The following is a 13,668-nucleotide window of genomic DNA, read 5'->3' as shown; positions in this document are numbered from 1 at the left end:
TTATTACATCAACTTGAAAGGAAATGGGAATATTGTGCTTACAGCTTTTTTCACTGCCTCCAAGTGGCCAGAAACATGTTGATGACAGAATAAGATGTCAAAAGTCCTTGAAATGTCAACAGTGTATTCTGAAGACATAAAATAATTTTGTCTATGCAGTCTGAAATCCAGACTGAGAGGAAGTCAGAATATAAATATTTTTTATTAAAATGTCATTCACTCAAAAATGATAAATATGACACAACAATCCCAGCACTCCTTGTGTTTGTATGTTTAAGTGTGTGTGTACACTATAAACAAGCAGCTCTTATTTACTGATGTACAAAATTGTCCTTGGTCCTTATGTCTGCAGCAGAGATCCCTCTCCTCTTTCTTTGGTTCTTTACAGGGTATTTGTTTCTGCAGCATCGTTCACCCATGTGGCTGAAAACTGAACTGCCAGAAATAAGAACTGAAATGTCAGGAGAATGATCTCATCTCTCCCAATTTCTGTTAACTACAGTGGGAGACAGTAGCATTTAATATTTTCTTTCACAAGGTCACCTGCATCTCCTCCATACAAATGGTTTGTCCTTTTGTGGAGTTTGAGTCTTCAGCTCCGTCAAGTTCAGAGCGGCTCAGAGATTCAGTTTGGTTCAGTTGCAGTTTGACTGGAGACAGCAGGGCTGTTATGAGGTGATCCAGGTCCCTGGGGGACCACACTGTCTCCCTGGGCGGCCATATCCTGGTCTGTGCTAATCCGCTGTACGATGCTGGACAAACAGTCCAAACTGGAAATGAGTGGCAGTTTACTGCTGCTATCTGTCAGAAAGGAATCAAAAAACAATTTGTGTTCAGAATGTTTAGTTGTTTTTTTTTTAAATCAGGAATTAGTCATATTAGGAAGAGTTGTCATATAAACGCACAACAAGGTAACGGTCATGATCATGGAAAGGAAGTGGTCATAAGAGTGACGCAGGTCAAATCATAGTTATATTAAATACCAGACTGGTCAAATTAAAGGACAAATATTATAAATTGCTTAAAGTAATTAGAGGCCAAGTCCAATTACAGGAGTATCTTGTCACATTAAACATAAAATACTTGCTAATGGAAACACGTTATATTATATTAGAGACTGGTCATTTTAAAAGCTAAATCTATTATATTCATGAAGAAACTTGTCAAATTTAAGATAACTATACTTATTATTACAGACAAACAGGTCATAATCAAAAAGCTAGTTACGTTTAAAAAGAAAAATATACCTGACTAACACTGGGTCATAAAGGAATAAAGAGAGAGATAAACAACAGTAAAGGAGTGGCAGGACTCACTATGAGGCTGATCGTCTGCTGTCTGGCCGCTGTCACTGTTCTCACTTCTGATTGAACACAGAGAAATGAAATCCATCTGGAAACACAGATCAGCCAATCAGACAACAAGCCAAATGTGATTCTTTAGGTATAATTTCAACTTGGTTTATAGTTAGCAGCAGATCTTTGGGAGCAACACTCTGTGATTTTATCAGTTAACAATTCCATAAGTAAATTAAGTGGGAACAAATGTCCTGCAGATTTTGTGGCACAAGATTTTAATATCCAGTCCTTTAAGGTTAGCTCATCACATCTGTGTGCCTTCAATACACATCACTGCTACTCTTTATTTTATATTTGAGCACTTTATTAATATGTTAAGTCAAACGTTCCTACAGTCTGAGAGGCGTTTAAAGCCACACAGAACTGCTCAACTCAACAGAGGTCAGTAGAGGTTTGAATTGAAACTCCTGTCCATATGATAAGATAAATATATTTTGAGCAATACATCTTGATCATATATCTGCAATGTTCAGAAATCTTATCATCAATGAGGAAAGTGAAGTGTCAAATGTGTGCCCAAAGTGCACCATGATGTTTCCTTTCATCAAAATGAATCAGTGTGGCCAAAAATAAATGCCCCAGACATATTCCTTGAGTTTCAAAGGGCAGCACATAAACTCTTCAGCTGTTCTCAAACTCACCGTGCTATCAGAGCAGTTGGACCTGGGGCTGCAGGAGTCCCTGCTGTAGTGTTCTGGTGGTGGGTAGAAGCCATCGTCTCGGTCAGCCCTCAGCAGCTCCTGTAGTGACTCAATGTAACTGATTGCATTGCGCAGGATCTCCACTTTGGGCAGTCGCTGGTTTGGGTTGGAGGCTGTGCAGCGTTTCAGGGTCTCAAAAGCGTCATTGACCTTACTAAGCCGACGCCTTTCTCTTATTGTTGCTGCTTTCCTTCTGTCTACATGTGTCGTCTTCCTCTTGCAGGCCTTGCAGGCCCATAATAGGCAGTGCCCTGCCTGGTGGAGGCCCCTGGGAGCCCTCACGTGCTGTTCATCCTCCTCCTCTGCGATGGGGACATGGTGGTGGTGGTGATGAAGATGGTCTTCTGACTTCAGCAGGCCCACGTGCGTCAGCTGGGTGTCCAGCTCGTCAAAGAAGTTCATGTCACAGGCGCTGAAGCAGGGGTCATTGTAGAGGTCATCAGCAGAGGAGAGAGGGAAGGGAAGGTCAGACAGGTCCATCAGATCCACAGAAAAAAGACGAGAGGGCTATGGCGGAGAAAAAGCTTCTCCAAGAGTAAAATAATTAAAAAGAAAAGGAAGCTGTTGCTTCAAGGTCTCCTGTCAAAGTCAGCTGACTGAAGAAGCTGTCAAACTTTTAAAAGGGCCAGTCTGTGTAGCTTCAGCTCCCGTGACTTTGGTTTGTCTATATAAAGGAGTCAGCGTGTAGGCGGGGCTGTGGAGTATGTGACCAACAGGCTGAGGGGTGTGGGTGTGCAGGGGTGTGTAGGAGTGGGTTCACTGCTGAAACTCAGCAACAAGAAGGAAGCAATAAAAAAGCAAAAAAGTCCATTTTAAATCGTTTAGTTTGCTGTTTACTCATAAATGAATATTGACTGCAACTGATTCTATAACAAACATGCACCATAAGAACTACAGTAACAGAGTAACAGTGGCATCATTTCACTTTTTATAATCCACCTTCAACTGTTTTAAAGGCGTTCTTAAATAAAGAGATTAAATCCTGTAGACCAAGTCAAACTATCACATTTTTACTGGTTAAAATGGTTCATTCCAACATCCCAGGTTTATTCAAACCAAATGTTAGGAAGACCATACAACACGTCCGCCCAAAGCAGCTTCTTTTATTTCACTTTTACTATGTTATTAGACTTGTGTAAAGCACTTCGGTCGACCCCCGGTTGTTGCAAAGTGCTATATGGATAAACATTCATTGATTAAAGAAAACATTTTGCAATGTATTTTATTTCTAATTTTATCATCAAACCAAACTGAACAAAAGCCCTTAAAAATCTACATGTAAAAATTTTATTTTACTTGATAATCACATAAAAGATTAACAAAAATACTACTGAGTGTGGACAGATGGGCAAAAGGTTTAGTCTGCAAACGTGAAGGGCTCTGAACCATGTCCAAACACTGGCACCTTTTACATTAGAGTGAATGTTTGTACAGTTCCATCAGACTGACCGAGATATGAGCTGCAGCGCTGCGGAGGTCACAGGGTCACAGAGTCACCAGGTCTCTGATGTGAACAGGATGAACTCTGGCGCTTCAAGGCTTCACTGGACAACAGCTCAGCACAGTTTGTCCAAACAGGGGAAATGATCTCAGCTCACAACAGACTAATTTTCATTTGATGTAAGGTTGAAGGATGAAGTGGTCGTCTCATCTTTTTCTTTAGATTTTGTCTTTAATTTTTTTTAACCACTGAACCATAAAGCACTAAAATCATTGTCTAGTTTTATGAATATACAGATTGTCTCTCTTTCACAGAGTCTGTTCTTGGACAGTCACAGTTTCAAATGTTAACGTTGTGACAATATCAACCCTTTTATTGTCAATTAAAATAATTTAACCATTAATTAACCAACATTAATTCCTAAAAACTAAAAATGTACCTGAAGAAGTGTGATGGCAATTTCACTGATATATAAAAGAAGACAGCAACGTTACTCCTCCAGACTCTTCCAGAGTTTAGACCGTCAGGCAGCGAGCTGAGGTGTAGGGAGAAGGTCTACAGCTCAGGCTGGGCCTTAAAAACAGGCAATAAAAGTTTTAATTGGTTCTGAAAGACACTGACAAACAGTAAGGGGAGGCTAAAACAGGTGAAATGTGTTTCATAATAAACCTCGGCAGCAGCATTAAATAAGGCATCGCAATAGTCCAAGTGGCTGTAAACAGAGGCACCGCTAAGAACTTTTGCTGCCTGGAACTAAAGTAAAGGTCAAACCCTGAAAATGCTCCTGAGTTGAAAAATGTCCTGTTTGGTTCTGTTACTACAATAAGAGAAAATGTAGGTCAGAGTCAAAAATCACTGCAAGATTTCTGGCCTCCTGTGTGCACTGCAGGTCCAAGGGAACTAAAGCCCACTTTATTAATGCCCTCTCTGCTTTTGGCTCAGGAATCAGCACATCACTTTCATGTGTTTAGCATGAGGAAAATCACTGGGCATCCAGGATCTAATGTCTGCCAGGCAGGTTGCAGGGGATGAGCCAGGGGATAGGTCAGCTGGATTTATGGAAGGATGTAACCAAGTGTCACCAGTGTGGTGTATATGATGTCACAAATATGCTGAAAACAGTGGCTAATTTAAGCCTCACACTACATTTGGAGTCTCATTTTAGACTGAACTGTACCTTGGACTGTGTTTAGTTGTTGTCTTGTGAATGTGAGCTTTTTCACAGCTTCAGGGGTATGAAAATGTGGTGTGGGACACAACAGATCGGATCTCAGGATCCTCACAGCTTAATGGGGAGGCAGTGTGTTAAATTTAACAGCTCATGAAATCTAAGACAAGTGCCCTTCTATTTGAGGCTGCATCGCTTTGGAATACGTCCAACTCTCACACCCTCTCAGTCCTCTGGGACGCCTTCAGAAGAACCAGAGGAACATGAGCCTGATGACAGCAGACTCAAACGCTGCAGTGAAGGTGCCACTTCGTATAATTTAGAATTTTTCTGCTTCAGTTAAACATTTTATATGCAGGTGTGCAATATTTCTGATTTCTGTCCTCTACCAGCATGTCAGTAGCAATGTCACTGCCCTGATCATCAGAAGTGTGCAAGAAATTATTTTGTGGCATAAAGTAATAAATGAGTGGTCTCCTCCAGGATGACAGCGTCCCCCCTCCCCCATCCACAGGACACCAGGGGGTCATTGACTGGTCTGATGAGAATGACCATGATGTGAACCAGACACTGTGGCCTTCCCAGTCACCAGGTCTCAGCCCAGTTGAACGGGGAGATGTTGGAGTGTTGTGTTAGACAGCATCTCCACCACCGTCATCATCCAAACACCACATGAGGGAACATCTGTTGGAAGAATGGTGCTCATCCCTCCAGGAGAGCTCAGAGACCTGGAGAGTCAAGGTGGTGGCCCAGTACCTGACTGGGACTCTCCACAGCGTGTTTGTTTTAGCTTTCATTTGTCACCGGTCATCGGTGACCACTGAGTGGCTCCTTGTGTCCTGTGGATGGGGCCAGTGTCAAAACACTTGTTTACTCAGGTATTTCCTTTAATGTGTCACCCATCTGTACTTGTGCATAACTACACCTCATTAGTAGAAAAATAATCCAGTCCATTATTGCTGCATGATGTCGTGACACTGTCAGACAGAAAGAATCAGAATCGGTCTGAACTAGCTGCTCCTGATCTAGTAGTAGCTCCTAAGCTATTGTTTGGATGCTTTTGTGCAGATTTGTCAAGAAATCTTTTGTCAGGCCTCAACACTCCTTAATTCCTTTGAGTTCTCATGACACATGTATGAGTGAGATGTCTGGGAACAATCCTCCCTTCAATCCTCCTTCCCCTTTTACACCACCAACTTGCAGCAGCTCTGCACCTACAGGTGTGGGGGAGGTTCAGTATGTATAGATTGCGTGTGAGCCAGTTAATTTAGTCAACAAAATGTGTCTTTAGACCTGAGAAGTTTTTTAGAACTCAGTGGTAACACAATCTGTGAGAAATGATGACTACTATAAAATATTTCTGGGGAAAGGATACAGATAAATTCCTTGCCTTTTAGAGAAACTCATAATTGCTTCTGTGATTCAAATGTATGCCAAATACTATCCCGAGTTTAATGCCAAGGCAAAATTGATGAAAACTGACTATAGTAAATAATAGATACAAACTAAAAAGAGTTACATTTTTCCCTGTTGCTGTCGATCAGTCACAGGAGTCATTTTATCAAATCTGAAATCTGGTTTAAAATGCAAATTTGGACTAAAAAGAGGAACTACACACAGTCGTCCCTGTACCGTCTGTCCGCAACCCAGATTGTCTCTGCTTTTTCAGTGTGAGGGCTCATCTGCTCCGTGCTACAGCAAACCTCTCCTGTTTTAGCAGGACCCTGAATATCCCACCAGCAGCTGATGCCTCATCTATAGTATTTATAGTGTCGAGACTAGATTGGGATGGTTTTATTAGGCTGGTACAGTCTTTGTATTGGATCACATCCATTGCTGTTGTGCTGTACTTCACTTATGGCCTGTCAGGCTTGGTTACTTAGTGTCTCAGAATAAAGGTTTATCATCATATCAGCTGCAGCTGCTGATTATTTCTGGATTCCTGTTATTTACTGCATCTATTAATCATTTCCATGAACTTCTGGAGTTGTTTTTTTATTAGCAACCACAAAAAAGGATCTAAAAACTGAGATGTTATAACATAAAATAAAGCATTCATATTTACACCTTGAGGTTTTGGAGGTGTATCTGTTTTTAACATCATAATTTAATAATCTGATTCATTTTCCTCCAATGAGCTAATTAGCCAGCTGCTCATTTCAGTTCAGTGTTTTTGTTAAAGTCTGGCTCAGTCAGTTGCTGTGTTTTTTCCTTTCTAGTAAAAACAAACAGTCAACTTCAGTCCCATCACCATCAAAGCTCAAACGAGGAAACCATCAAACCTCGGTCTGATGTGATCTGCTGTGACTTGGTGGAACACCCAGAACTGGACAGGGTCACGACCTGCTGGACCAAGATATGGTTTCCAGATGGACCACAGCTCAGAGGGACTCGCTCCAAACACCACCACCCCTCCTCTGTTTTATGTTTGATTAAGTTAATTAACTAATAAAAGAAGAGCAATATTGTATCAACCTAACTACTGCATAAGCTTTACCAAAGAGCCTTATCTTAAAGGTAGAGAGGGTGTCTGCCTCCTGAACTGGGACTGGGACCTAGTTCCACAGGAGAGGAGTTTGATAGCTAAAGGCTCTGTGTTGATACTGCCCACATGCAGACCATCGTCTGAAATTATCAGAGATTTTGGTTCCAACTGAAGGAGACCAAACAAAACCAGAAGGTCCAGGCAGCTGCTGTGTGTTGTGGTGATGTGATGGAGGAGTAGAGGTGGTGTTTGACAGGTGCATGGCTTCTCTCTGATCAGGCTGAGCAACATTGCCGCTGGCTAACTGCTTCCTGTTGTGTGGCGAGGCGGCTGACCTCTGGACACGCTGTGATAGGTGCAACTAACTGCTCTAACAGGATGTCAGTAGCCTGCCAGGACACACACACACACACACACACACATTTGTACTTCTATCTGTGTTAGGACACTCATTGACATGATCCTTTCCTCAGCTCCTTCCCCTTAACCTTAACCGTCAGAACTAAATGCATAACCTTTACCCTTACTCAAACCCTAAAATAAACTAAACCTAATTCTAACCTGAAGCCTAAAACCAAGTCTTAACCCTATAGAAGGTGTTTCAGAAAGTGAGGACCGGCCAAAATGTCCTCAATCTGTAAGGAATAAATAAATAAATACTTTTTTGGTCCTCACTATGTAGGAAGCACAAGAACACAGAAAGACACACAAATGAGTTCACTGTGTTCTTTATGATGCCATTATCACAAAACATGAAAAGCTAAGTATAAATCAGGAGTCATCTAGATGAAGTGGTGACTGACAGCTGGAGAACCGCAGGACTTGGATGTTCATGGGTGACTCATCAGTACCGAAAGATTAACAACTGGGCGGCAACTCTGCAACTTATGTGACAATTGAACTTGGAAATTTAAAAGATTTATCTGGCTCAGGAGTTTTTGCCTTGGGATTTAGCTGATTAAATTGCCGCATTACAGTTACTGTTACAGCTTGATATAGATCTTCATAATGCCTGCTATGTATGGAGCTTGGGAGGACATATATACAGTATATACTGCTCAAAAAAATAAAGGGAACACAACATAAGACATCCTAGATCTGAATGAATGAAATATTCTGATTAAATACCTTGTTCATTACATAGCTGAATGTCTTATTTTCCCTTGTGTTCCCTTTATTTTTTTGAGCAGTGTATATATATATACAGATCACGGGTTAATGCCAGTCAAGAGACTTTATTGCATTTTTTTTCTGAAACCATGTTCCTTCAGTGATAGGCTGTACACAACAGATAACACACAACATTGAAGTGACCGCAGCCTCGGTGCGGTCAGTTGTGTCATCAGAGCATTTGCCTGTAAATGTGAGTCATGGGCGTGTTTGTACATAGCACACATGGCCTCACTTGAAGACGCTGTCACTGTGCTAAAAGCTGTATTGCATTGGCATTGTTGTTCAAACGTAAACAAGCTTTAGCTGCAATAAATACTGTGTAGACTCTGACTGAGCAGGCAGTGCAGTAACAGCATGATCTGGGCTGCAGGCTCTGATCTGGTTAACGCTCAGACTCGTGTGTGAGGCCTCGCTGCCCCGTGGATCTGCAAAGAAGACATTTTAACAGAAGCTCACTTTTAGTCATTGTTGCAGAAAACTCTCCTGGTCTTCCCCTTCGTTATGAAACAACACCGAGTTACAGTATGAGTCACTACGGCTCAGGGAAAACCACAGAAGCAATGTCTTCACTTGCTTCGACAGATGTTGGTCAGTTTACTCTGACTTTGAAAATGAAATTTCAGATACAGAGCAGAGGGACAGTCTGTGGTCTCTAGTAGTGGACAGCAACAAAGTATGTTTATATAATGTTGTACTTTACTTGGTGTTTAGATTTCCTGAACATTTCAGAGGGAATATTGTACTTGTTTACTCCACTACATTTCTTTACATATTTAGATTTTTACATTCAAAACATCTTATACAATATGATGCATTTTAAAGGATTAAACTATGCAACAGTATATAAAATATTTGAAATTAGTTTCATCTTGACCTGTTACATTATTAACATGATCTTTACGAGTTTAAACATCAATAATAATAGTCTAGTAATATAAAGTATGTAATAATATTATAAATGTAGTACTTTGACTTTTGATACTTTAAGGTCATTTTGTCACAATTACTTTTGCTTAAATTTTGAAAGCAGAAATAACAGAATATTTTTACAGTGGAGTGTTTCTGTTTTTACTTAGATTCTTTTTTACTACTATAAAATATCATTTTTAGAGAAACAAAGATTTTTTTGTCAAACAAACAAAAAAAAGTACCTGTTCATAATGACTTATAAACATATAAACCATTACTTTCTTAACTTTGTTGTTTCTTCAGAGGCAATCAGGATTTCTTTAATGCACTCGCCTACTTCACGATAAAACAAATGACTGGTGTTAAGATTATTTTCAGTTTGTCAGGATTTAACATACTCAGGAGGACATGAAAAAAATAAAAGATAATTAAAAAAAAAAAAGGTTAACTTCAAAATTGTGGTGAATATTTTCACTCCTAAATCGTTGGGGTCAATATGAACCAAAGCACACGAGGTAGCCCTTAGCAGGAAGTAGAGCAATCTGAACTGGGCTTTGGTCTTGAGAACAGATCAGGTCTTCACTGCTCTCAGGGGTCAAAGGTTAAATCAATTCAACTTGCTCCCTCTATTTCTCCTGCTGTGACAAAGGTCACTTCCTGTAGAGGGGACAAATGTGCGGCTCAGCCTCGCTCCTTGTCCCAGGACATCATGTGATGCACAGGGTCTGGCCTGGTCATCAACAGCCTCTGACATCAGGATGTTTCCTCCTCGTGGACGTAAATCAGAGCGAGCCTGTCATCCTGTTCAAAGGTGCAGCAAGAAAAGTGACTGAAGCAACGACAGTGTTGCCATGTTTTATGAGCTTCTGACCTGAACAGGAAGGAAGAGAAGCTGAAAACCGACTCATCAGCAAGGTGTCACAGTCAAAGCCTGGATGTTCTTTCTATTCCTCTGGCCAGTGTCTGATACAAAGTGAAACAGATTTGTTATACAGGATCAATACACACTATTGACAGGACAAGAGGTGTGTTGCCAAAGCTGCACAAGTGTTGGAGCTGGTGGACAGTCGTGTGCACTGAGGCCTGGAAATCTACCAAATGTTAAATGTACATTTTCATCTCAAAGCTGAAAATTCACAACTCTTTCAGCGTCAGTTCAGCATCAACTCTATGTCAGTAAATTTGGATTATACACAAATATTAAAAAATGGAAGAGATTCTGATGTACTGTTTCGAGATATCAGTGGTATTTCTTCATTTATTAACTATTTTTATGTTATTTATTTCATTAGTATATTAGTACTTTGCCTTATTAATAAATATTAGGGAGATTTATTGTTTAATTAATTAAATTTTATACAAAAACTGATTTTTTGACCACCAAAATGTGTTTATCTGACTCTGTACTTCTTTCAAAAATGAAGGGAATATGATGACCCATTTGTTTGGTCATGTAAATTAAATTACATTGTACTGTTTACCTAGTTTGACACAAGATGCAACTACACTGGCTTTTGAATGACTGATCAGAGAAAAGGAAATAATCAAATTAAAAATCATTCTCAGTCTGACATTTTCTTCTATTCAAATGTTCACTATCCAGTCAAGCATGATCATGTACAAAGTTCTTCTTCATTACTTCTGAGAGTAAAAACAGTACTTTTTACTCTTTTGGTCTGCATGTATAGCAGTTTCTGGCGTGATGGTGACTGCTGCCTGAGGTTTACTGTATCTTCCACATCTGATTTCTTTGAACATGGACATGTTCTTTGAATATGAGTCATCATTCACATTCAGCTCAGTCACTGTAGACAAGAATATCATGTTACTGTACATGTTCACATTCAGCAGTCAGTGTGTGTACAGTTGGCTGCAGCCTGGAAAACAGTCAGTGAGAGAAGTGCAGCTCAGCCTCAGCGCAGTACAACAGTATCTACACACAGACAGTAGGTACAAACATGAAAACTAATCCGATGAATACAGACCATGAGAGCTTTTGAAAATTTTTGGTTTGCAGTTAAATAAATGATGTGACGTTTATGTGATTAGTAAAAAACAAGCTAAATCAGTGGGACTCGGTTTTTACATGCAAGTAAAAATAAAATGTAAATGAAATGAGAAATGCAGACAAGCTGCAGCTGCTGCCTGACGGTGGGAACGACGTCGGGCCCTGGCTGCACCTCGTGCCCCACACTCACACACACCAGCACAACAGAGTGTGCATGTTTCTGCAGCTGCTTCCAGCTTGTCAAGCTGACAGCCACTTTCCAGTGATGTGACTGTGGGCTGGGACTCACAATGCATTTCTCTCTGCTGGGATTCTGTTCAGCTCAGTACTGACATGGGAATACCTTTTTGGGATATGACAGATGGGCATTAGCACATTCTACATCCCAGAGGTCAGAGGAGAATTTTTGACCTATTATTACTACTTTTTTATTTATTTATTTATTTTACTCTTATCTGACTGACTGGAGCAACAGTTGCAATGAAGCAGTTAGTGAAAGTCAGCCTGAGTCCTCTGAGGACAGACCCAGTACTGTGCGTACTGCGCTTGAATTGTTGACTTCTTACCTTAACTAGTCTATTTTATGTTGAGCGCATGTTTGTTTTTTTTAAACTAGGTTATCCCTGTCTGCAGCTGTTCTTTTACCAGGGCTCCCTGAGGAAAGAGGTTGGAAAAAAAAAACCTGTCGCTTGAGTTGTGTGATCATTCATGGTAAACATGAAGCTTTGATTAATTATTGTTAAACTTAGATATGTTTTGTCTGGTAATGCATTCGACCAATCAAACCCTAAAGTTGCCAACTTTAGCACTTTGGATATACATGACCAGGATAAACATGGAGCCTAATGCTAGTGCTAGGTTGTTTGAATATTGCAGCTTTAAAAAGTTCTCTTAAAAGGTCAGAAAGCTGCAGGGTAGCTCCTTGAAGACTGGACTACAGAACCAGAGCTGAGCCCACAGTATGACTCCTGCTACTAAAATCAACAACAGTTATCTGAAGCTGTATGATAAAGTAGCTTTAATTAACTTATGTCCACACTTGAGTTTGAGACCTGAAAGAGGATATAAAGTTGGTGCCAATGGCAAGGCAGCAAAAAACCTAAGACCTTTGTAATACCTGCTAAGGTCTTCGAGGAAGCTCAAATCAGTGCCTTCAATAAGGCTTTTGAAAAGCTGCAGACACCCTGTGCATTAGTCCACATTTGGCCACTAGAGAGCAGAAGAGCAAGCTGACAGTGTGACAACACAGCCAGGGACAACATCGGCTTTATGGCACACTGTCTGTTGTCTAAAAAACATAGCAAACAATGTTTAGTTCTTTCAAAGGCAATATTTATTAAAATGTACATTTGTATGATACAAATCCTCTTAAACACGACTATCCAGGTCCACACACACACAAACGTGCATCTACAACGCACCACTACACTCTCCCAAGTTTTTCTTCTGTATCGTGAATAAAAGCACACCAAGGTTTTGGACCCAGGTCACTTGGTCTGTTCTCCATCTGAATGCTTCTCTTCTCTTACTGTTTTCGTCCACCCGGTCTGGACGTCTGAACTCTATCAAACTCCAATAAATAAATAAAGTGCTCCACATACAGCTGGATGACTACACCTCACTAGCACTGGTTATTACCATTATACCTTAAATCAGTGAATGTACAGTTTATTGTCTTTTTTAAAAGTGATATATCTAAAAATTTGTATCATCTTAATAAGTTATGACACTGAGTTATTTAGACAAGACAAGATGAGGAATCCTGGATGCTTTTGTTGCTCTTAGCTTTGCAGCAGAGGAGAGCTCTTAGACGAAGAGCAGAGAAATGAGGTGCCACCCACTGAACAGTTTGTCTTTGCTTCAGGCTGACAGGGAGGCGGCAGCATTTGTGTATCATTTCAGCATCAGTTAATTATTAGCACATTATTGACATACAACAGAATAACTTAGGAGAACAGCCTCAAATCTGTACTTCACATTTTAGATCAGAAATCTGCAGGGTGGGCAAAAAAAGAGTAAGAGGGAGCTGAGCAGCCAAAGCAGAAAGAGCTAAAACTGTTTAATGGATCACTGATACAGGAGCACCTTGAGTTTCTGCTTAGTTGGTGTTCTTAGAATTAGTCTTACAAATATAGAGTGTGAAATTTTGCCTTTTGATAATGGACAGCTGACAAGAACTGTCTTTTTTCTCAGGCTATCAACATGCTAACAGAGATGCTAGCAGACAGGTTTGGCCATTTATGACATCCATATTATATATATATATATATATATATATATATGGAGAGAGAGAGACAAATCATTTTTGAGTTGCTGACAGCTAAGGATAATCACCTTTATTTGTTACGCACACAAGGAATTTGTTTCCGATACAGAACCGAAGCAGCCATCTGCGGTGCCAACTCAACCAATGGCTCTAACCATC

General features: G+C 40.3%; 1 protein-coding gene across 1 annotated transcript; it reads right to left on the bottom strand.

The window, feature by feature from the left end:
* Positions 1-183: 183 nt before the first annotated feature.
* On the bottom strand, positions 184-2,697 carry LOC109952993 (myoblast determination protein 1 homolog). The gene is made up of 3 exons (XM_020588330.1): positions 2,000-2,697; positions 1,317-1,392; positions 184-752 (listed from the first exon to the last, which is right to left on the bottom strand). Exons 1-3 carry the CDS (start codon positions 2,537-2,539, stop codon positions 532-534), a joined length of 837 nt encoding a protein of 278 aa, XP_020443986.1. The 5' UTR covers positions 2,540-2,697; the 3' UTR covers positions 184-531.
* Between the last annotated feature and the right edge of the window lie 10,971 nt (positions 2,698-13,668).

The sequence above is a fragment of the Monopterus albus genome, unplaced genomic scaffold (assembly GCF_001952655.1).
Source record: "Monopterus albus unplaced genomic scaffold, M_albus_1.0 scaffold528.1, whole genome shotgun sequence".
NCBI classification, from domain to species: Eukaryota; Metazoa; Chordata; class Actinopteri; order Synbranchiformes; family Synbranchidae; genus Monopterus; species Monopterus albus.
Note: the sequence above shows the minus strand (reverse complement) of the source record. Positions and strands in the feature narration are given on the sequence as shown.

Excerpts from the sequence above, each read along its gene's own strand:
- LOC109952993 (XM_020588330.1), bottom strand. The coding sequence starts at position 2,539 with ATGGACCTGTCTGACCTTCCCTTCCCTCTCTCCTCTGCTGATGACCTC. Across the intron at positions 1,393-1,999 it reads CCAACTGCTCTGATAGCACG|ATGGATTTCATTTCTCTGTG; the intron begins GTGAGTTTGAGA and ends CTGTGTTTCCAG. Across the intron at positions 753-1,316 it reads AGCAGACGATCAGCCTCATA|CATCGTACAGCGGATTAGCA; the intron begins GTGAGTCCTGCC and ends CTGTTTGTCCAG.